The 24,573-nt window shown below is 46.2% G+C and overlaps 2 protein-coding genes across 3 annotated transcripts in view; one reads left to right on the top strand and one right to left on the bottom strand.

Moving 5' to 3' along the window:
• Positions 1-3: 3 nt before the first annotated feature.
• DAP3 (death associated protein 3) lies at positions 4-13,515 on the bottom strand. Its single transcript, XM_075075338.1, is given in 14 exon segments — positions 4-141; positions 390-447; positions 449-508; positions 743-832; positions 1,527-1,586; positions 1,977-2,135; positions 2,544-2,624; positions 3,002-3,132; positions 3,540-3,632; positions 4,072-4,180; positions 4,976-5,077; positions 8,211-8,333; positions 11,812-11,858; positions 13,389-13,515. Coding segments are annotated over 13 exon segments (1,194 nt in total). The 5' UTR covers positions 11,854-11,858; positions 13,389-13,515; the 3' UTR covers positions 4-55.
• Positions 13,516-13,755: 240 nt separating this feature from the next.
• Positions 13,756-24,573, top strand: part of ASH1L (ASH1 like histone lysine methyltransferase) — a 64,042-nt gene continuing 53,224 nt past the window's right edge. For both annotated transcript variants that reach the window (XM_075075328.1, XM_075075329.1), the window contains exons 1-2: positions 13,756-13,955; positions 21,809-22,331. In XM_075075328.1, coding sequence (XP_074931429.1) covers positions 21,909-22,331 — 423 coding nt within the window. In that variant the 5' untranslated portion in view covers positions 13,756-13,955; positions 21,809-21,908. The remainder of the gene's footprint in view (positions 13,956-21,808; positions 22,332-24,573) is intronic.

Consider the following 24,573-nt stretch of genomic DNA (forward strand, 5'->3'; position numbering starts at 1 on the left):
CACTGGCACCGACACGGGCACGGAGGCCGCCGCCGCCGCGCCGGCCTTTATTGCGCTACAGGGGCGCCGCCAGCCGCTCCAGCTGCCGCGGGTTGGAGCCGCTCAGGAACCGCAGCTCCTCCTTGCCGTCCTCCGTGCGCGCTGCAAGACAGGCGGTGCGTTGGGGGGTGCGGCCTCCTCCGGGCCCCCCCCGGGCTGCGGGGACCCCCCGGCCCGCCCCGGGGACCCCCCGGGCCTCCCCGAGCTGCGGGGACCCCCTACCCGCCCCCGGGACCCCCGGCCTGCGGGACACCTGGGCTGCAGGGCTCTCTGGGCTGCGGGACCCTCCGGGCAGCCTCGGCACCCCCCGGCCCGCCGCCCCCCGGGGCCCCCCCGGGCACGGAGCTCACCTTTGTCGTGCTGCAGCCACTTGCGGTCGAGGTAGTAGCGGTAGCAGCTCTCAAACTCCCCGCGGGCTGTAGTTGGGGACTGGGATGGGGACGAAGGGGTCCAGCGCATCGAAGCCCTCCTGCGGAGGAAAGCCGGGGCTGAGACTCCGTGGCAGCAGCCGGCCCGTGCTGCGGGAGGTGCCTGGGAGGGGGCACAGCCGGGGCGGCCTCCGAGCGCCCGCAGAGCTGCCCTCAAAGGACGTCCGGGATCTGAAGGGATGCGGAGCACTCGCCCGCCCTGACCTGAACGCAGATCCCAGACCAGGATTCCGGTTCATTTCTCGGTGCAAAGGGGAGAAGAGGCCAAGACTCACCTTTCCCAGCAACTCCTGGGGCAAATAGGCAGAGCTGGGTTTGAAGACAGAGCCCGTCTGGCTGAGGGTTGTCACGACAGCACCTCCGCTCTGAAGGAAAGGTAGATTAGAAACCCGTTTAGCTGCAAGCGTAGCGTGTGTGAAACGGTCACGGACTGGTTCTGAACAAGTGAGGTATGTTCCTTTTGATCTTACGGCTCCTTCAATTCCAAAATTCTATATAATGGACTTATTAAAAGGTCCCTAACCAGGTTAACCCCGGTTACTCTGTGCGCCCATGCGGCACAGCTGGTGTTCCCAGTGCTGGCGTTTAAACGTGTCATTCTTACCTAGAAAGGGCTTTCAGTTGAAGCAAGTGAAATACTTTTTAAAAAAGACTTTTCTGTATACTCTCAAATCTGGCCACTACCTGTTAGAGATGTGAGCGCCCCCGGGGACTGGAAAAGAAGCAGGAGGAGTTGACCTCAACAGGGGTTTTTTTGGGAACTGAAAGTTCTCATTAGTTCAAAAAAATCATAAACCAGAGCGTCATTAAGGGTTATTAATACCTCTAGCTCGGGAGACACGAGTCACAACCTGGCGTTTGGCACGGCAATTGAGAAAAGCATCTCATTCCCTCCAGGTGATGTCAGAAACACCCAGATGCAAACCGTGAGCAGTCACACTGTGCTCACGCTCTCCTCCGCTGAGGGAACAGCGGGGTGTTCGATTTGTGACCCTCGCGTGCCGGCGCGTGGCTGTAATTGCTGAGAATAATGCGCCCACGGGCACAGACCGGACTCACCCAGTCGTTCATCATCATCTTCCTTAGATTGTGAACGAGCGTCAGCTCCTCTGGAGAAACCTGGTGAAGATTATCTGTATCACTTTTTTTGCCAGCAGTTTCTATCTAGGACATAAATTCCCCGCTCCTGCTTTTAAATCAGGCTGGAAGGATCATTTGCATCATTTAGGCCCAGTTTTTCTCTTTGGCTTAGCACTCCAGCATCCAGCCTTAGCGATGCTACACAGACACGCCCAGACCTTCCCTGCTGTCGCAGACATACGTGCCCTTTCCGTCCGAGAGAACTTTCTTCAGTAAAAACGGGCTAAACACAGCATGAAATTTGCAGCTCCCTCCAAGCCAGCAAAGCCAAACCTGCATCTTTCAGGGATTGCTACAGAACTTCCAAATGAACACCGCCCCGCCCGCAGCAGGAAGGCAGCCGTGTCATCAGAGCGTATCGCTTCTTACAGGGCTTTTGTCTTCCTTCTTCAGCGTAGTCCTTCCCCAGAGCGCGTTGACGCCGTCCACTGCCACAAGAAGTCGGAAGGAGCCGAGGTGACATTGCTGCTTTATCTCTTTCAGCACAACCCCTACGGCATCGCTGGCGTTTCTCACACGAGCCAAACCCTTTAAATAGGAAAAAGGACATAACCTGGGTTGGTTTTTGCATTCATATATAACGTTGGTGACTTTGGGCAGCGTCTGCCCTTCCTAAGGGGGAAGAAAGATTAAAACAGCAGTCAACGGTCCGCTCCTTCCTTTCAAAGGAGCAACCTGGTCTAAGGGACTGAGCATCAAGGAAGGAAGAACTTTCACATTTTAATCTTTGCATTGAGCCAAGCTCTCTGCACATCTTTCTTTACAGATCCATCACATCTTCCACACGTTTTTTGTAGCCACTGTGTTGATAGGGAAATGCCTTCCATTTCCTAGAACTGGTATTTGTAAGATCTTTAGAAGCAATTTGTTCTACGTATGCAATGATGGGATCTTAGAATAAAAGGTGAGCCAAAGCCAGAAGCACTTGTTCCTTACCTGCTCCACCACTTCACCCAGCGGTCTGCCCTCCTCCGTGCTTTCTCGTGTGCCCCACACATATTTTTTTTGTGTTTTTATCTGCAGTAAGAAAACTATGATTAAACTGGGAACTAAGTAGAGCGAAGACAGCCTGGCCAGTCTGGATGGCAAGGACCAGTTCTTTGCTAGTGGTGACTAGCGCAGAGCCTGGGAGAAGCGTTTGTCACAAACAGCCACCCCCCCCAGGGGGGATTTAAAGGACTTCTTTTACTACAAAAACTGGATTCCAGCAAAGGGTCAGGTTTGCGGGTTTGTGTGTGATACGAGCATTAGTACATAAAGCATTCCTCAAAAATGAGCAAATCTAGAATTTGCATCAAGGTGCTCAATGACAGGAAGCACGTGCAGTCCCTGGGACACGATCCTGCGGCTAGTCCTTAGTTACTAACCCAAACAGCTTGGTGCGCTCTACACACCTCTTTTAGGAAGCGTTCGTTTGAGGTTTTGAAGTTCTTGAGCCAGGAAGATGCTTGCAAAGGCTGATCGAGCCGTTCTTTGTTATAGGAAGACTGCATAAGCTCCCTGCAGTTTTTCACCCAGAGATGAGCTGTAAGCAAAAGAAAAGTTGCTTTTTTTTTTTTAAGTCAAAATAATTGTACAAGTTGGTGGTGGGGTGTGTACCTCATCCTTAATCTGCTACACCAGTAAGAAAAGTCTGCCGTCCTTAATGGACAAGACTCTCCCTTGAGAGCAGAGGAGGTCACACAGACCCCCACACATTATTTTTCCTGTCATACCCGTTAACAGTTGGGGAAAAAAAAAGACTGAGAGCAGGTGAAAATAACTAATTAGGTTCCACTTTATTTTGGGGGGATGCGCTTTATAAGCCTTCTCCACTATGGGAAAACAAAGATAATTTGCTGTGGCCTGCCCCACACCCTTCACTTGAAGGCGCATCTTTGCAATCAGCAAGTGCATTTGATGCAGCAGCACCGGCAGCATCGCTGTTCTTACCGTCTGGGACGTGCAGCACCAGCCAGCCTTGCCTCGCACAGTAGTGAACCACGTGACACAGAGTCATGGTTTTCCCTGTTCCTTTCTCACCGTCTCCAACATGGACTGTTAAGGAAAGCCTCCAAAAAAACACTTCAATTTATAACTGACTGTAATTCTTTTGCAAAAGGCATGAAGGAAGTTCAGAGGTGGTAAAAGCAGGGGTGGTGTTCCATCACGCTTTTGTTCAGCAGCAAGCCTAGCCTGAAGAGTTCCTTCTCTCTGTATCCTCCCACCCCGCTGTCTCTGAGCTGATGGCTCCCATTCCCTGAGCTGTGCTGATAGCGCTGTTTCTGGATCTGTGCCATAAGCCAAATCTGGCTTAAAATAAAAGTATATGAGGTTTGTGAACTTCTCAGGCTAGCGCTGCTGACAACCACCTCCTGAAGACTAAACCGCAGTGGTCAGCACAGGATCAGAACATCAACCTCATCTGTGTAAACTCCCGCGCTCGCATTTAGTTCGTGTCGTACCGCCAAGTGATAAAAGATACAGATCACATATCTGACAGCCGGATGTGCAAAGTTGGTGCTTTTCAGGTAAGCGAAAAGTTCTAGAGCTGGTTTTCGCACCATCAGACAGGCTTCATTGAAGGTCTTAATCTGTGAAAGGGATCAGAACGTGAACGAGGAGCTGGGCGCTGGCACATTACAGCTGCTCCTGACGCGCCTCCACCTGTGACTGGCACAGCGCAGGACCTCCATGCCCGCTGCTCCCCGCTGTCTACCAGGCCACTCGTATCACCGCAGAAGTCTATCAGGTTGGTCAAGCATGACTTCCCCTTGGTGAAGCCATGCTGACTGCCCCGATGATGACTTCCTCATCCTCTGTGTGCCTGGAAATGGTTTCCAGGATGAGCCGTTCCATCACCTTCCCAGAGGTGGAGGTGAGGCTGACTGGCCTGTCAACAAATCGAGCATCAACAACCTCAAATTACTAACTCAACAGATAAGAAATCTGTTCCTAAACTCAAGTAGGCAGCATGTGTTAGCTGCTTATGAACTCTGATCCAGTCACAGCATGATCTATCTCACAACAGAAATTAAGATTTTTTTTGTCGCTGATATAAACTTACTTCACGGACAGCCTGTTCCATACAGAAATGTAACTGTGGAAAGTATTTCTGTAATTTATTATGTACTCAGAAGTTAAGGGATTAAAAATATTGCATAGAATGTTGCCTAAGGTGGAATCCTGAGACCCTTCTGCCACTATTCTCGTTAGGTGGACTGAGACCTCTTAGGTGTAGAAAATAACAGTAAGGACTAGCAATAATTGCACTCTTGCGGCACGTCGCGCTCTCTTACTCCAACAGGAAAGCATCGTAGTTGCGTGATGGATCCGGTTCTTTCCACGTACCAGTCCGCTCCCTACAAACCTGCTCTGAGACAAAGTACCTGCTGCTGGAAGCGATGGGGCAGTCCGTGTGGAAACACAGCTTTCACCTCCTCAAGCGGAATGCTGTAATGGCGACCCTCGTGGTGGTCTGCGTGGTTGGCCTGCGAAGGTAAAACACAAACTGTAACGCTTGGGGGAAGTCTGATAGCTTTTTTGTGGATGCAGAAGGCCTGCGAGGATGGATCAGGGAGGGAACACTCAGTCAAAGCGAGTATCTACTTGCTGAGGGTCAGAAGAACTAGCATATTAGAGTAAAGCAGGAACTCTAGTATCGGGACGCGACTGGCAGATGCTTAGGAGCGGTATAAAGGACATCTACCTGCAACAAACAATAAAGGGATTCCTTGAGCTTGTATACAAACCGCTGTGTTTTGTGGGCACCAGGGTGGCTTCCTGAATTTATCTTTTATTAGTCCACTTGTACTTCTGGTCATAATATCTTAACAGTGATATGATCCCCTTTTGAGTTATCTGATAGATTCAAATTTACTTTCTTTAAGTCTGTGACAAAATTACGTTTCCTGTTTGGTTTTTTGCTGCCTCTCAATAGTAATTCCTAATATGCCGTTGCCTCTTTAACTAGTACTGCTTGCTTGAGAACTCTGTTTTCTGATCCATCTTCTGGGACGCTACTTTCACCTCCCTTGCTGTGACATAGGCGGTCACTGTGATTCCTCCAGCGGACTTGCATCATCCTCCACTTATTTATAATGACTGCTTTGAGATCCCTGACTATGCACTCCAAGAAGCAGTCGTTACTGGAATCTGAGAATCTAATACCCGTTTCACGCCTTGTTACACATCCTTGGTTTTTCCCTTTGTTATTCTATTCTCCTACCATGCGATACTTGCAAAGCACTTATTTGTTTACTCTCAGCCTAGTCATCAGTTTTTGTGTCTTGTGTAATTAGGACAGTACAGAGTTCTGCAGTACTTCCTGTGTGACTTTTAGCAGCTTTTGTGCCGAGCTTTGTCTGGCTTTTTTAGCAGCTTTGTGTCGAGCTTTGAAGCTTTTATCGTGTCCTGCTCTGCGCTTTTCCATGGATTTAAAGTCAAAAAATCCTCCTCTGTATTCTTGTGCATGCCGATCTCTTGCTTCCATTTCGGTTGAGATGGAAGCAGAATATAACAACTTCCTTGTTGTCTTTATTTTGCATAATAATGATCCAGGAAAAGTAGTTTTATTTACTACTCAGAAAGAAAAAGCAGCAGTCATCATTTCTGTCAGCTTTAGCAGATTCAGGGGCTGATCCAGACTTTCCTTGTATTCCTTATTAGCTTTGGTGTAGACCCAGGGCTTAATTTACTGAGGCCCAGAACAAATGAGACAATACTGGCGTGGGCTTGGTTGCTCACTTGTGCAGTCTGACTGACAAATGATTCGACCAGAATGAATGGATGCGGAAAAAAAAGGTTGCGATGCATACTGCTGCCCTGACCTGGCTGTGTGCTCTGCCGCTCACATGAAACCGTGTGAGCAGCTGTTTGACTACTGCTGCTTTTGCCACGGATATTTTGCTTTTGCCAGTTCCTTGACGGGCTCTTCATGCGCAACTGCTGCAGCTCTATTGCAGGCCCGTGAATTCTCTAGCCCCAGGATTCTTGCTATGTTTGTCTCCTTCCCTTTTTCCAGACCAGATTTTCAGTCTTCCAGCACGCAATGTGCCTGTTCTCCTACCTTCTGCCCCCACCTCTGAAAAGCCCTATCCCATACCGTATTGAGGACACATCAGTGCATCCTGGACTGTACCTTGGTACAGCTGCAGGATTCAAGGTACCCACAAACTCTGTATACGAAGAAACCATTTGGTAACTTCAGCAAACTGCTATCTAAGCTGTTTGAGTTGCCAACCTGATGTTACTGCTCAGTAAATTTAACAACAGGAAGAAAATTGGCTAGTCAATAGCTCCTCTGCTGTAAGGAGATGTTACTTGGAGATAGACTTCAGAGTTGAACTATTAAGGGAGACTTCAGTCTTTTTCCACGCAGAGCCGTATTTCAAACTCCGGGCTGGATTCCCTGGAGTTTTCCAGCACGCGCTGGGCACAGACTAACAGCATCTCTGGTTTTGCACAGCAGCGTTATCTACGGACTCGAACAGAAGAGCAGTATTCCAGAGACTATTTCATTCTCAGTTTCATCACTGACTTGCTGCACAAACTTGGGCAAATTCCTTCACTCTTCAGCTCCTACATCTGTACAGCGGGTCAGTATCTTTATCCTCGTGTTTAGTCGCTTTGAGTTTTGCTAATGGAAAGGTGTACAAAAGCTACGTCTTATTAAAAATTTAGTTTTCATCTAGTCTTCTTTATCCATTTTTAATGGGACTTCGTGGTGCACAAGTACGGGTGCAGTCAGACCTATCGAGTTTGCTGACGAAGTGAGCCAGCGGAGCCTCTCTGCCGCAGTACACGATCTGCAATACAGCAAGCCTGAGGAACTCTGATCCGATAAATTAATAAGCAATGGCGGTTGTCGCCAAACATCAGGCACGTGAAGTCAGAATGCCAAAGCCAGTTGCCTGGCAACGTAAATGGCAGGCACAGGACAGTGGGGACAATCCTTGCCATCTGGACTCTTCTGTGCAATCTATAGAGACACTCGCATCACGTGAGTAAGATCATCTGCATGCTGCTGTTTCCATAGAGACCCCAGAGGAATCAGTATTGAAAGACTCCAATTACAGAGGCAGCAGAAAAGCACCTCAAAGGCTTATTCCATTCATTTATTCCACTTCATTTTGTGCTTGAGACAGGGAGTGTGAGGCTGGAATTATGATGCTGGAGAGCTGGGCTGTGCTGAGGTCATCTGGTGTGTGTTTTTTATCCCACTTGATAGCCAATTTGGGGAGGTTAGTCAGGGAAGAATAACCCTGGAGTTGAAATTAATGGTTTCTGATGACAAGCTAAGCCACATCTGAGCTTCTACAATACACCATCTCATCTGTGCAACTATAGAGAAGGAATCGATACTTGTTCCCAGGAGCTTTCAGGCAGAGGACCAGCCCCGTCTTGTTTAATCCCAGGCAGATGCACTGCACAGCCATGGCTGTTTTCCTTTGGGCTGGGGATCACGGTCTAGATGCCTGCTATCAGGCCTGTGTACTCCCTTCCCTCGTGCTTACTACAACAATACAACCCCAGTAAGCACTCCTGGCTCCAGCACGGCCACAGGCAGACTGATGGAATTTAGGCACTCGCTGTCTGACGATAACAACCGTGGCAGTAACTCACCGGGTCGTTCTCGCTGGTGTAGAAAACTGCTTTTGTTCTTTCTGCCAGCGTTGGGACATCCTGGCTGACAACAGAACTTAAGCAATCCGTGGCTGCTGTATGGAGGGCATACCCATGGTCCAACTGAGAAAGAAAAAGATAAACTGACAACAAACTTCTCAGCAGTCAGAGATTACCAATAAAAAATCCAGGTAGTAGTTTGTTTTGTACACTGACTCCACACACGTTACGATCGGGTCGAGGTAGCATGCAATACAGAACACAATTCTTTGCAATTAGAATAAAAATTTATCATTAGAATGTAAATTCACTGTGAAAAACCCACATGCTTTAGAACCACGTTTCAGGCTTAGATGCCTGCTTCTAAACCATTTCCATTCACTTAAATCATCTACCAGCTAAAGTCATCTAGAGAGCCAAGCCCTGTACCTGAAAGCATTACCCCCTTCAAAAATGCTTCAAAGCACAAGTACAGCCATTAAGGTCTTATAGCTGGGAAGTTCCCACAATATTTCTGCCTACACTGATGAATAGTAGCTAGTACCTTGAAAATTCAAGCTGTCTAGTAATCCATAATCACCTCAATTATTGAGGGATTAGTGCAGTGCTGCCCACTATTTGATATTTATAATTACATTCCCTGCACTGATTTTTGTAACTGTGTCGCTGCATACAGACTCTTTCATTATAATACAGACATGGCTGAGAAACTCTAACAGCCATCTAAGCTGATTAATTCTTTTTTCCACGGACAGACTGCTGAAGCATGCCCGTAAAGCCTAGCCAAAATAGGCAAGAAAATAAGTAGGAGAAGGACAAGCATTTTATTATGTTATGCTGAAAGAAAATATGAGCATTTGTCAATGAATTAAAAAAAGTATACACTAGAAACAGAGGCTGCGACCAAAGCAAGCAAAACTGAAAGCCACCCTTCACATTACTGACTGGAACAGTTGCAGGCTCCACTGTAAACAGAGCGAGTAGTTTCCTATTTTGTCTGTCTGCATCGATGAGAGTAGCCATAAACTGAAGTTTAGAGACAGGAACAGCTGTTTCAGTTCTCCATGGCATGATGCAATTCTGCTGTCATCTGAGTTTCCCTCGGAGGGGGGGTGTCATTAGAAAGCCGCGAGGGCCCAGAAGAAAGCGTAATGTCGGATTACCACACATCCCATGTTACACACATTTCAGCACTCAGGGAAGGAATTAAACTGGTTTGTCCTCAACACTAGATACCTACAGAACAGACTACTGCAATGTAAATATGGAAGATCGCTAAACATTCAGTTTGTCATCACATTCTAACACCACCTTCTCTTGTTCCCACAATGCTCTTTTCCTTCTCAAATCCATTTTCTTCCTCAAATCCACAGTTAGGACATCTTATGTGGCTATGTTTAAAGTTCACAGAAGTGCCTTCATTTACAGCCTAGAGCAAGGCACTAAAATGCTACTTTAATACGTGAATGACTAGAGCAAGCAACACTTGTCACCTCTTCACCTAGAAATGTCAGCCCTAGGTCATTTCTGGCCTGGAGTCATAGTCCTTCTCATTTTCTTTGAGCATCCCCAATTCCCTCCTCCTCAAATCTGAAGTGAATGTCTCAGGGCTGTGAGCTTTGCTCACGTCAAAGAAAAGGCAAGCTTACTGCTCTGCGGACATCCTTCCTCTGGAGAACCGTACAAACCCTTGTCCCTGACCTGTGTAACAGTGAATGAAAATTAAGCAAGGATTAACTTCTTGCTCTGACCATGGGCAGTTTTTATGTGTGTCTAGACTCAGCTCAGGACTTTAGTTGAATGATAATTTGAAAAACCAATATCAGCAATACCGCTTTTTTAAAAGCACAGTCTCGGGAATCAGCAGGAGTTGGATTCTCTATGGTACAAAAGGCAGTTCCTAGCAAGTTCTATGAAGGGAGCAGAAGACAGCACAGTGAGACAGGATGCAAGTGTGAGAGGGATATGTCTTGAAGTCCAGTCCTCTGTTCTTGCAGCCAAATACATAGAATTTGTATTTTCCATCAACGGAACGTATCTCATCTTCATATTACTCCATCTGCCTCCTGGAATGATACCATTTTAGAATACCACTTCTTTGAGTCTTAGCATGGTATGTCTTCCTCAGAGACACCATCTAGCCTCGTCGTGCTTTGGAACTTTTCCTCTGTGGACTGTAGCTTGCAGTGGGCTGTAGAAGCACCTTCTCAGTACATGGAGACACAAAATCCTTCCTAACTCTTCGAAGTGCTACAAAATCAAGACAAGCTCCTAGAGCAGTGAATACAACAGTACTCACGGTTATGCTGAATTTCAGAGATACAGACTTGCATTTTATGAATCACTGTGTTTCCATTCACAAAACTCATGCACAAGTGCGTCTGCATTTTTCACAGGCATACAAGAATACCTTTGAGTGACCTAGAACGCCACTGCTGATGCATTATATATTTTGACTTTATAGTAGCAACACACCTCCCGGTCCCTCCTCCTGAGCAGAAGACAGCGGCTTATCACAGATCCCCTTGGCTTCACACAGAATGCCAGAATCACACACGTATGCCTTCCTGGCTCACTGTAGAGCTCTGCATAGTAAATCCTAACACGTACGTAAGGTTCTCGCTTTTTCACATTATCTTTTAACGCAGTTTATGCTCACAGTGTAGAGAGGATTTTATAGTAAGTTTTCATCTACCAAAAGACAGAGTAATCTAGCTCAGATCCCTGAAATGGCAGCAAACTATCACGTGGTACATGCAGATTAATCACAAAGTCATGTGCCATAAGGTGGAGCTGTTTCTGCATGATTCCACATATTTTAGTCTCTAGAAAAGACTGTTTATTTCATAAAAGCTGCCATCATAAGTACAGTACTGTACAACCAGAATCTCATCTCTGGAAACAAGTAGTTATACAGCCGTCCTCTTCAGTGTCTGCATATCACTATGTGAAAAAGCATTTAAAACACAACAGCAAACAAAACTGAAATTCCTTACCACTGGGAAGTCATTCCAGATATGTAACAATAATTCATTATGCTGTTTATAATATAAGGAAGCTTTACGGATAACATAGCGCTGCTGTGTTGCTGTGGCAGAGCTAATATGGCTACACCCACCTGAAGCACTGAGCCACCTTGGCAAAATTCTCTTCCCACCAGCAACACAGGCTTTGTGAAAGGCTGGTGGTTCTGTTCTGTGTGAAGGGCTTCTTCCTTTGTACTTTCCAGCAGTGCAGAGCAAGTAGATTCTCTGTTTTCTGAGAAACACTTGCTTTGAAGATGCAGAATTTCAGCATTCTGGTCATTTCAGAATGCTAAACTTTAGTCTTCTAACAAATGTCTTATTTAAGCCAACTATCCAGGCTTGCCTGCCTGTTCTCTCCCTCCAGCCAACAGAGAGAAATGTAGGAGTAACAACACATGCAAGCAGTCTCTCTTTCCTTTGACCAAAATGGGAGTTTACACAACCAGCTTATAGGAGACACCAAGTTTTTAGATGACGAATGTAAGAAGAATCTCATTTTTGCAGTTGTAATTGTCATTCCAGGTCACAGGACGGCTGAAATATTGGAAGCAGCATCACACTATTACAGGACTTACCTTCAGAGCATGGTAGACAAGTCCTCTCAGGCTTCTCAGCATTTTTTCTGCAGAGACAGAAGTGGATTTTTTTGGTTTTTTATTATGTTTAATGTATCTTACGCTGGGAAAGAATCATTCCTGCCCAAAGAGCTTAAAAGTCTAGGCACAAAAATAATTCAGAGAAACCGTCAGAATGCTCTGCAGCAACACAGTTGGCTACTGGTAATCGGCATCCCTTGCCTAATAAAAAAAATATTCTATTAATTATGTTGCCTTTTTTCAGAGAGACATTTACAAAAACCCCTTACTTTACTTATAAAGATATTTCATTCATCTAGCGAGGAGGACAGATTCCTTTACTGGGGAAGGGCATCCTTTTTGACTGTGGCTGTTAAGAGCTGTAAGAGCAAGGGCTGCACGGTGATGATTTTGAAGAAACTGGAATAATGCAGAGACTGAAGGTCTCTTGTAAAGATGCTTTATGTTCTTTCAGCTGACAATCAATGCACAATGCGTATTTGAAAAACAAGCTCTAGTTTTGCTACTTCAAGAATAAGTGAAGATATCAGCCTGTGGAGGCTGTTTTAGTTGTTTTTGCTGTGCTAGCACATACAGCAGAAGAGGAAAGAGAAATCCAGTTCTGCATGAGAATGTATCCCATTTATTTCAAATCACAGTAAAGAAAATAGGGATGGGAAAGCTGTTTTCTCAAACACAACTAGTAAAATCAAGGAGTTGCAAGAACCGGAAAGCTTCTGTTTATTTTGGGCACCCCCAACATTGTAGCAGAATTCTTGAATGATTACTTCAGCACAAGTTGTATGGGCTCTTCTCCAGGGTTTGTCTATCCGTGGGAGAGGAGCTTTAGCTCCTTAGTAGATTAAAACCGTGGCCACTTCACTATTTGTACCTGGATCAAGTTAAAGAACCGTCCAATTCAGCATACTGTTCCATTATAGAGAAAAGTACTTGTCTGCTTGTGGTCTTAGGAAGGGATTTATAGATCGGAATATATTTTGCTAGTAAAGATTATGCAGAGAAACCCGAAAGCTGCATTTGCAGACATCACTAAGTAATCCTAACCTATCACCTCTCCAGACTAAATGAAAAACAAATTCCTGTTTGCTTGCTGTCCGTATACTTACTGCTGGCTTCGGGAAGCTGAAGCCAAACACCAGAAACACAGGGGTAGGAGACGGAAACAACTTTGAGCAAACGGAGTTGCCGTGTTCGGGCGGCCGATGTCTGCGCGCTCACTGCGGCCTCAGGGCCTCACTCCCCCAGGCCTCCCCAGCTCCCCCTCCCATGTGCTCTCCACCGCTCTCCGTTATCCCCTCTTTTTGTAGACATACACAGGACTGAGACAACCGAGCGGCACACAGGGCATCACCCAACCTGACCGAGAGGTGGTGGCGGCCATCAGCGAAAGCCGGGGAAGCCTAAAACCTGCGAAGGGGAACTAAAGGCAACCAGTGCCGCTCCCGGCGGCGCAGGGGCGGCTCCCCTCCCCGCCCGCCGCTGCTCTGCCCCCTCCTCCCGCAGCCTGGCTGCCGCCCCCAGAGTCCCCACACGCCGCCGCACCGCGCGGGCCCGACCTTCACGCGGCCGCCGCTGAGGCGGAGCCGCCGCCGCGCCCCGGAGACGGGCCGTGCGGGCAGCAGCCGCCGCCAAGCGAGCGCCCGGCCCGCGGGCCCCGGCCGGCGCCGCGCGGTCCTCCCCCTCCCCCCCGCGCCCCCCGGGTGCCCCCGGCACTCACCGCTGGCGGCGGGCCCGCCCCGCTGACAGGATCCGCCGCGCGAGGGGCCGAGCGGGACGCGGGGGCGCTACGGGTCTCGCGCAGGGCCAAGCGGCACGGGGCGGGATGGCGCGGGTGCCGCCCACCGCTGGGCGAACGGCGCGCTCTCCCGGCGGGGGCGGGGCTAGCCCGGAGGGGTGTGGCCGGGCGGGGGCGGGGCCGGGCGCGGGGCAGGCGGGGCGCCGGGCGCTCGCTCGCGGTGGAGCAGGAGCCGCCGCCATTTTGGTTTCGCTGCCTCGGCCGGGAGCAGGGCCGAAGCGGCGGCCGGTCGGTCCGGGTCCCGCCCTGGCCCCGTCCGCGCGGGCGGCCGGGAAGATGCGGCGCGGAGGAGCCCGTCCTCGGCCCCGGCCGTGTTGTCGCTGACACGGTGAGGAGCGAGCGAGCGGGCGGCGGGCGGGGACTGGGACCGCCTCAGGCCCGGAGCCCGGGGGGAGGGGAGCCTGGCCGGGGAGCCGCTGCGGGGGCCGCCCCGCCCCGCACCGGCGCCGAGGCGCGCGCTGCCCCGCATCCTCGCCGCGCCGCCCCGGGCCTCGTTCGCGGGAGCGGGGCATCCCCGGCGGTGGGGCTTGCCGGGGGCGGCGGCGGGGGATCCCCGGCGGCGGTGGGGTCCGCGGCGGCGGGCGAACGGGGGTGCTCCGGCAGGGCCCGCGCCCGAAGCGGAGCGGGGGACCCCGGCAGGGCCCTTGCGTGAAGCGGGGCGGGGGATCCCTGACAGCCGGGCCCGCGCCGGGAGGGGGCGGGGGATCCCTGACAGCCGGGCCCGCGCCGGGGAGCGAGGCGGGGTATCCCCGGCGGCGGGGCCCGGGGCGGCGCGGGAGGGTCCCGGTGACAGGAGCGGTGCCCGCACGGGGGCCGCGTGCCCTGCGGAGGTGGAGGGATTCTGACAGCCGCGCTCACGCGTGGTGTCGGGCCCCGCGGGAGCGGGGGGGCGGGATATCACCTGACAGGCGGCCCGCCGCCGCTGGGGGGGGCCGGGGCCGCGGGGCGCCCCTGGCAGCGGCCCCGGGGATGTCCCTCCTCGGCCGGGCGCCAGGGCCGGTTTCAGGAAGTTTCCTGGGGCTCAGGTCTGGGCGCGAGGCTCCGCATCCCCGAAGCTTTGAATTTTTCCGTAGGGCCGAGGCGGTGGGAAGAGCGCGGCCCTTCCGTCTGCGGAGGGCGGTGGTGCGGGGGGGGATGGAGGCGGGGGTCTCTCTGCCAGGTTTTTTCTTCTTTTTGTGTGCGGGATGTTGGCTAGTTTAGGTCAGTGGCTTGTAGAGTTTTCTGCCTGCAATCCCTCCCCTCCAAATTCCTACTTCTGAAATTTCACTTTTATAGGGTTTTTAATCCTGTTTTAGCTTTATGATGGGTGATTTGGGGTTTGGTCATGGAGCCTCATGTACCTTAGCCTTCCCCATCTCAGATCAGAAACCAAAATGTGTTGCTGTCCTTCTCTTTTGGTTAGATAGACTCCTGGCTTTCTAACTTCTGTTTTTCACCCTTGGTTTGTGGTTCCTTCACCCTGTTAATTACCCAGCAGAGAACTAGAAACTTGGAATGTGGGTTTCCATCAGATGGCCTCGGGACACGCATTCACTCTCCTGGGTGTTGTGTGTTGTCAGGAGCCAGTAAGGGAGACCTGAGATATGGGTTCTTACGCTGGCTTTCTAGTCTCGTCAGGAGAGTTGGGGAGCGGGGCTTGCTGGGTGGATGTGTGGTAAAAATCTGTGACTTTACATTCGTACAGTTACCCGTAGCCTTCGTTTTCGAGAGCAGTGTACCTTTGTTTTGATCATCTTCCTTGCATTAGTGTAGTTTGCACCTGCAAAGGCAATGTTTTCCAAGAGCGTGGGAGTTCGTAAGGTTTTTTGCGTGAATCCTGAAGGGCTTATGTGTCATGTGGTCATCCTCAAGGACCTTGAGACCATCCCTGGTGCTTCTGCCTCTGCGTGAATGGGGAAGCTCTAGCAGCTGGTTGAACATATGGGTAGAGATGGGCTCTAAAATCATCATCTGTCTGCCTACTTGAGTTCTTAAGAAGCATTCTTACTCGAAAATGAAAGCTTCAGTAGCTTTTCTAAACTGTATAAGCATGTAAGACAGATCTCTTTTTATTTTGAGGGGGTCTAAGTACATCTTGGTTTTAAAGACAAAATTATTGCAACTTTGTTTTGGACTTCAGTTACATTTGGTTGCTACAGGCAGTCAACAGTCATCTAAAAAGCACTTAATGTTTGAGTGATAACGAACAGTAAAATAATTTGAGTCATAATTTACAAAAAGAAGCAGCTTGGTTTTAGTTGTTTTCAGAAGTTTAAACTGTCCTTGAGGATATGAAAAACAGTTTAAATACTTGGTGCAAGAGATAGGTTATTGATACAAATTGTAATGCTGTTGTCATAAGAGAAAAATGGAAACAACATGTATAGTTACTGAATCGCAGTTATTTTTAAATAGGTATTGTTGTCAACTGGATTGTTAGCTTTAAAAAAAAAATTAATTTGTGCTGCCATTGGCAAGAGGTCGACTTTTGCCATTGTGGATGCATTTCTTCCACTCCAGTGAGGTCATGTGTTTCATCTCACAGCTTTTGAAAAGAAAATAAAAAATCTGATCTGCAGATATAATATGATTATTCTGTGAAAGCAAAATCTCTATTTGTTCCTAATTTTCTGTATCACAGCATTACCTGTTGTGCAGCATGGATCACGTGGTGTGGATGGCCATTCTAGCACTGGGGTATTTTTGGCATAACTAAAGGCGTTGGCTGCACATTATGTCAGGAGTTAAAGGTGAAATACTGGTTTACTGCATCCCTTACATTATCTTTTACTAGGTGGGTATAAATAACAGAGTTTTAATTCAGAAAAACCTATTGAAAAGCATTAGACCTCTCAGGAAGTTCCTGAATCACAAATTTAGAGGCTGGGAGACTATTTTAGCGGAATTACCACAGCATACGTTGGGTATTTTTTATACTTTTCCCTAGACAATCAGTATTGGGTAATGTTGGGACTAACAGCATACGGCTGAATGAACCTTTGGTCTCATCAAATACGGGTTTTGTTATGCAGTGTTTGGCAATTTCACATTCATTTGCATACGGAGAGCAAACCACCAAAATTATCAGGCAAGACAAAATCCAGGCTCGCGTTTCCAAACTTGTCAGCTAAGGTATGACATCAGAAGAAGTGAGGTTAAGATATCAGAAGAAACATTATATGTATCTGCTTACAAAGTTCTCTTCCCACTGGTGCGTGCTTGCAAAGTGCCGTCATGTCTGCCTTCTGCATTTCTTCCGACAAAGTAAGTGTCCTGCGAGCATTTGCACTCCCAGCATGTGGCCCGTACTGGCTTGGCCACAAATGCTGCTGTAGAATATTCTGCTTGACAAGACAGGTACTCTGTTATTTTACAGCTGTCAAACACACATCTAAGAGATTCCATATGTAAAATACTATATTTGTCACCTCACGTAACACACACAGTAACTTTATTTCTGACAAGTATCTCCATCTCTAAACATTTAAAAAATACTTAGGTAATCCCAGGTCCTTGAACTTCTATTTCAGTGGCCTCCAGTGGTCCATGTTGCTGCTTAGGATATGTGATGTGGAGAAATACAGTGGGGTTTTTATGACATGTTTCATTCTCTTTTGAGAAAGAACTTCTGAGTGTAGTAGCTGTCTTCTGTAGCAGAAGAAGGAAGACAAAGGAATATGAGGAGGGATTGTGGAAGGCTATAGAGTTACTAGTAATAATCTGGGATTTCAGACACTCAGCTGAATTTTTTTAGTGTCCCCTGGAGCTGAAGCAATGGAAAGAATCAAAAGAAAAATACTCACCTTCCAAATATAAAATCACAATGTCTTTGTCAACAAAAGGAGTGGCGGAAATGAAGTTACTTAGTAAATTGGACAGAGGGAAAAAAACTCATTTAATATTGCAAAGAGGGTGACAGGAATGTATCTAGGAGCTGACAGTAGGAGTCAGCCCTTGGTATCTTTTCTGGAAAAGCAGGGGAGCAGAAGAACAGAAATCTTAGCAAGCGATGGGCAAAAAGGGCTTTGGATCCCTTGTCAACAGGAGAATAAGAATGAATATTAGCTATTAAAACTGTGTATGGCATTAGAAAAAACATTCATGAACACCAATTAATGCTATGTAGCACATGTCAAAACAGATGTTAAAATGCTTCCTGGTTAATCTTTTTGGGGAAGAACAGTTACAGGAGGAATTTGAGATCTACAGGATCTAGCAGATATGGGACTGGAAGCTTCATGTGTTTTGCTTCTTAGGGAGATGGTTAGAACATGTCTTGATCATAATTTGTAAGGCCGTGTAGAGATTTGATACTAGGTGGTTCTTAATCTAGCAAAATTTCTGTTAGCCTAAGATCCCATGGGTGAAAGTTGTTGCAAAATGTTAATTAGGTCTTGGAATAGAGTCCCCAGGGAAATGGCAGTTTCTTTCATCAACAAAAGTCTTTACATAAAAAATGTTGAGGTTGCTTTGTAAAGACCTGCCATGGGTCTGCAAAATGTGAGCAGTGGGATAGGAATTACTGAGCAGAGTTTTTGACCTGGTGTAGAATGCCATGGTGCTTGATCGTAGTAGTACCTTCTAGTTTTAGAAAATATGAAGCAGTGTGGTTAAATGACGCTCTGTAGGCTTAGAAAATGCTTAATTGTGGGCACAGGCCATCAGGCTCGACTGCTTTCATTTCCCATTAATCTTACCAGGCTCAGCCGATGGATATAGTGCTTTTCTTGTAAAGGTCCCTGTGGTGGAAACAAGCAGAGATCTCTTCCAGGGGTCAGTATCAGCAAGGCAGGTACTTTGCAAGTCCATAGTCCATTTTTCTTAAATTAACGGAACACATGTGGAAAGTGCAGACGCAGATATGTACCTTATATCACATGGATAAAGATGATAGTCTTAAGTATTGAAAGTGCCAGGTTGGAGTTTTCAGGATAAATTCATGCAAGCTTTTATAGCTGCCTCTGAACTATGGCTGTCATCATCTGGCTGCTCACTCACATTGGCAACCACAAGGAGATTTTAAGGCACGACCTGCAAGAAGAATGGTACCAATCTCACAGGCTGGTGCAAGCAGGGCACATGAAGTGTGAAGACTAGCACAGAGAAAGCAATGGTGTTATTTAAAAGGGGAAAAAAAATAGAACACAAACATATAATGCATGTCACTGGTGAAACAGAAAGCGCTAAGGGACAGGAACAAGTGAAGAACCAAGGTGCAGTTATGCACATGTTGAAGACAATGACAGGAACCCTGAACTTGATGAGGTAGGGAAGAAAAGGCATTCTTGGGATTCAAAGGTATGAGATCTAATCAGTTCACAGTTATGAAAATGGTCAAATTGGCAGACACATTTTCTGTGAATTAGAGTGGGGTAATTGGAGAGTCAGAGAAGAAGATTACAGTGATCTGGGCAAAATGATTAGCATTTTTGTTGTCTGCGTAGAGAGGAATTAATGGATAAATAAAATGACCTGCTATGTGTTTATGAGAGGCATCAATTTTGTGACTTTGTTTCTAGGATAGTTACTGATTCTGAGTTATCACAGAATAAGATTTTAGCACAGTGTTCTCCTTAATTCTCAATGTGCACTTTGTCTTGGTCCTGCAGTTTCTAAGGTCAGTGTATGAGTGTAATTACTTAAAGTCTTGCTATTAAGTAAATACAGAGCCAAATACAGCCGTATAGATGGTGCTGTTTCAGTTTAATTTGGTTTAAGATTGTAAGCTTATTAATTAATTTTAATTTTAAGAAAATGACTGAAGCGTTTTAGCTGTTCTGGGCCATAATCACTAGAGAAGGAAACATTTGTGTGAACATAGATTTAAGAGCTGCATGATGGCCTGTAGGATTCTGTCCTTTTCTTGTGCTTGAATAATAAAAATGCATGCACTGGCTTCGAATTATTTTACTGCTGGCCAGTTTTCCTTTGTGCATTGGCATGTAGGAAAAGCCCATTTTTGGTGACATGGCGTAGCCTAATGGACTGAACGTTGGGCCTTGACCTAGGAACTGTCAGTGACTTGCTTTTTAGTGCCCCGTGTCATGCTGCTCTACCCATTTTTTTCTAGTGATAAAATGGAGATTTTTGTCTAATAACCTCTGATCTTCTGAGAAATAACAGCATTTTTTATTTTTCAGGGTGTTCTTAGTTGAAAAGTCATAGCTGCAGATAGAAATCCCTTTTAATAATGTGCACAGAACATGCAAAAATAAGTTTGTTTTCTCTGAGAACAGAGCCAGTGAAGCATATCTTTCTAATGATTTGCATTTTGTGTTCTCAGCAGCATTTCTTCTGTCCCCACTAATCCTGGCATCTGACTTCCAACCTGTGTCCACCACAGTTGCCTTAGCCCTCTCCCAGTATCGCCTTTCACAGTCCTCATCCTTCCCCTTTTTATACAGTGCTTGTGTTTCCTGAACCACCCCAAAATACCACCTCCTCACTGCTGGTTTTCTAATCACTGTCTGGACAAGAGGCCAGACCTGGAACCTGCCATGTGCAGATGGGCTTGAGTATGTGTGTGCTGACCTGCCAGGAGGCCAAATGTCATAGCTGAGCTCATTGAAACCTTTTTGAAACCATTGAAACTCATTTTGAAGTTCACAGAAACCACTGAAGTATTTTCGTAGCATTCCTTACAATTTAGCCTTAATAATTGTATAGAAGATAACAGAAAATCATGCTGGTTCAGTTCCTGTGATGCTCTTTTTCAGTATGTTGATATTTTTCTCAGACTTGCTTCTGACATATTTGATTTTCAAAAATGGTTAAGATACTTCAACACTTTTTGCTTAGAATGCCCCTAAAACAAATACATGCACCTGGATTGTTGGCTTCTGGAACTTGAGGAAGGAGAACTTCTCACCCAAGCTGCTGTTAAGGCTGGGTGGGGTTTGACCTGGCGTGCTCCGGCGTGCCGTACCCGTGGGGTGGATGTGCGTATGGACGAAGTGTTGCCATAGCAGGGTCAAAAAGTCCTGGTACTTCTTCAGTACACTACAAGGATTGTGTGTGTCCTTGTGACTGTCACGTTTCACCAGGAGTTCCTGCTCATCCTCTGCACAGAGTCCTTTTGAGGGTTGCTGATTTTCAAGTCCCCAGTTCTGTAAACGTTACTTGTGTCCTTTCTCGTACATCGTACTCTCAGTGTCTGTCCATATTGAAATGTGAATGTTTAGCTTCTCTTTTGTAACCTGTGATTTGTCATCTTCAGTAGTTACTGATGCACCATACCTGTATTTTCTGAGGATTCTTTCTGTGGTGATTTTTGTTTCCATGGATAAAAATGTAATGGGGTACACTGATTTTGTTTGTTCTTTGGCAGTGGGGGAAGCAGCAGCTGACGGCTTGGTGGTGGTATGTGCGAGCAGGGGAGGCTGTGCTGGCACGCTGCACAAGTAGTCCGCCAGCCAGGGGTTTGAAACCCTTGCGTTAGAGAGTTGATTCAAATCAACTTTTGCTTTAGTTTTAATGGCAGTTAAGATTAAAAAGTTGCCTCTAATATCTTAGGATAAATAGGTTAATTGTATATACGTAACGGTGCTTTGATGGTAGAAGTGTGGACTTCTCTGGTCCCATGCTTCAAGAAGTACAAATTAGCGTGTGAATGTATTTGGTGGGGTTGTTTGATGGGTTGTTTTTTATCCTGTTCTCCCATCCTTCTTCCTGAATTGTGGAAAGTCCTCAACTAAAAAGCATGTTTTGTGGCATGTTTGGAAACCAATACATACTTGGGTTAAGCTCAACTTTCCTCGTGGCTCAGATGATTAAAATTGGATTGTCTCTGGGTTTTGGATGCTTCATCACAGTTTCATTAGCTGTACCATTCCTTAGATGTCACTGTTTCAGTGGGTGCAGACTAAGAGTGGCATTACCAGGAGTAGCTGGGCTCTGCTTTTAAGTAAGAAAAGGTATTTTGTTGATCAGTATTAAAAGCCTTAACCATCATTTGAAGTGTCTTGTGGATGAACTGGAAATGGTATTACAGCAGTCACATACTTTTGATTTTCACCTTCCACCTAATAGTGGTTTACAGATAAATCATATACTTGTAGTAGGTTACAGGAAGGGTTGGTGCTTTGAAACATCAGCTGCGTGATTGTGCTCATCTGAGATATGATCATTCACTTTCTAATTGTTTTTAATATTAATTTCTGCTAGAAAATTGAAGTTTACTTCTGTCTTTCGTTTCCTTTTCAGAGTAAAAGATGCTGGCTGCCAGTAGTAGAACAGATATTCTGCGGAACAAATCTCTGTAAATCTTCCCTACAATTACCCGAAGGCATATATTCCGCCTGTGATGGACCCTCGGAATACTGCTATGTTAGGCTTGGGTTCTGATTCTGAAGGGTTTTCTGGGAAAAGCCCCTCTGTAGTAAACATTGGCACGTTGGTGGGAAAAGGAGAAGTAGAGCTAGAAAGTTGCACCAAGGAAGAAGACGACAGTAAGAAGAAGAATCGGGAGGGGAACAGTACCGAGAATGGGAAGAATGAGGCTCTGACTGATGCACAGCAACAGTTTTCAGTGAAAGAAACAAACTTTTCAGAGGGCAACTTGAAGCTGAAGATTGGTCTTCAAGCAAAGCGAACGAAAAAGCCTCCCAAGAACCTTGAGAATTATGTGTGCCGGCCTGCGATAAAAACCAGCATCAAGCAACCAAGAAGGCCACCGAAGAGTGGGAAGATGACAGATGAGAAGAACGAGCACTGTCCTTCAAAACAAGTGAGTAGTGTGTTTATGCAGTGTTTTGCAAGTCATAGTAAATTTAAACTGCATTTAAAAGCTGCTGGCTTCTCTGCACAATCATGTTCTACGAAGTGTTTTTCCACGTAACCTCTGATACTGAAGGTTCTGAAGTTAGAAATGGTTTGATTTAATTTCCATCGACAGGAAAAAAACCTCCTTTTGCTCTTTCACAGCTTGCCAATGTAGCAGTAGTGAAACATAGTTTCCACGTTACCTCGAAGTGAACATCGGAGGTAAATTCCTGAGAAGTAACAGCTTAATTTCTAGTCTCTTGTACAGAAGAAAGTGGGGGTCTTGTCTCTATTTAAATGGGGCTGTGTATTTGCTGTGCTTGTCTCTAGTGTTTGGATTTATATTTTTCCCTTGTTAGAACCATTGTTTCTGCTGCGTGTCTTAACTGACACTCTGTGATGAACATATCGAGCAGTGTCTGAAAAGTAAAAAATACTTTTCCAGATATGTTAAAAAGCAGCCCGATGATAAACTGCATATAAATGCAGTGGCTTGAGAGATGTGCCAGGTATTTTCCAAATGTAAGGAGATAGCCCTGCCTTGAGGATGTCTTGTTTTTACGATGTGCATGATGTAACAAGTAAGAGCAGCAATAACAGATAGGGAAAATGGGATAAATGGCAAGAATTATAAATGTAGCTGCAGAGATGCTGAATTTTAGAAGTGTTTTGTTACAGCATGCTCTTTTTTCCAGTATACACAAAAGTTTTGCTAACTAAGAAAATGTTAGAATACACCCTCCATAATGTCTCTTTTTAGTACATGCCTCCTGATTTAAAGCTGACGTTTTTCCCTAGGCTCCCATTTCTCTTGCACCTATCTGTGTTTCCTTATGGGTGTTTATCTCTCCCAGTTGCCTTGAGCGTTCCTTGTTCAACTTTCACAAGATTCAGCAGGAGGATACGAGTCCCTGGAAGTCAGTCTTTCCCCAACATGGTTTGTCTGGTCACAGGGCTCCTGTTTCAAAGGCTCCCAAGGCTGAAGGTTTTTCACTTCTCTAGCCGGTGTCCTGTTCATAAAGCTACCTGCATAAATTTGTCCTGGCCTATCTCATAAGGTAGAGCCTACCCAAAGGGAAGGAAAATTCCTTTACCTTGTACTGAGATGATGTCTGTCTGACATACCCAAACCTTTTTCTTCCCCCTGGCATACCTAGAGTTAAGTTTTTCTTGAGGAAGAGGATCTTCAAAGAGAAATAATAAATTATACCCTGAAAGGACAAGTGTGCTGTATGTTACGCTAATGACTAAAATTACTTTTTCCAGACTACCATGCAACAGTGTGGGGTTTTTTTTCCTCCGTTATAAACAGAAAGGCGTTTTTCGTCAGCCTATCAAACGAGATTCTCAAGTGGTACGTTGCGTAACGTAGAACTTCAGCTATGGACTTGATTTTACATTCTTCCATTTTAGAACAAGCTTATTTTTTCTAGTGACTTCTCTAACTTCATCTTGAAAAAAACTGGAATAGATCACAACTTGTCATTACACTGATGGCTTTTTGCTGTTTTTCTTTTGTTGTTTTTCTCTTGTGCTTTTCCTCCCGCCCCTTTTTTTTCCCCTACAAGGCTATGTTGCGATGAGTTGAGTTTGGGCCAATCTGGAATACCAGTCCTTGATCTCTCTTGATGTCCAAATCGAGGTGGTACTTGCAACTGAGCATCTTTTACTAGCAAAGCGAGCCATTAAGTATGGAAACTTTCCCATCGCATCAAGAGATCATGCCTAGGAAATTTTTACCGGGGAGAATAATTAATATTTAAACTCAGATGATGACAGCATGGATTCCTCATCCTTGACATCTTTGTTTATATACTAGGTTTTTCTTCAAGAGGTCCATCATATTTCAAATAGAAATTAGAAAGTTGGGAAACAAATATTACTGATATTATTAAATATTATGGATATTGGATATGATATCATTGATACTGTATCACTTTTTAACTTCAGCTATTCTCAGTAGAGTTATTCCTGCTCATTGTCTGGTGAACAGCCTAAACACATAGCGTAGAGAAGCGCAGATCTGTTGCATTAAATTTGCATTTACATAGTTTCAAATCCCTGACTAATGATAATTCACTTCAGATACTCTGCACTCGCGTGCGCGCTCGCTCTCTCTCTCTCTCTCTCTCAAATTGTACTGAAATGATTTTCAAGTTGTTTAACTCTGTATGTTCCCTGCTGCTGTTCTGGCACTTTGCATGGTT

This window comes from Phalacrocorax aristotelis, chromosome 25, assembly GCF_949628215.1.
Source record: "Phalacrocorax aristotelis chromosome 25, bGulAri2.1, whole genome shotgun sequence".
Taxonomy (NCBI): Eukaryota; Metazoa; Chordata; class Aves; order Suliformes; family Phalacrocoracidae; genus Phalacrocorax; species Phalacrocorax aristotelis.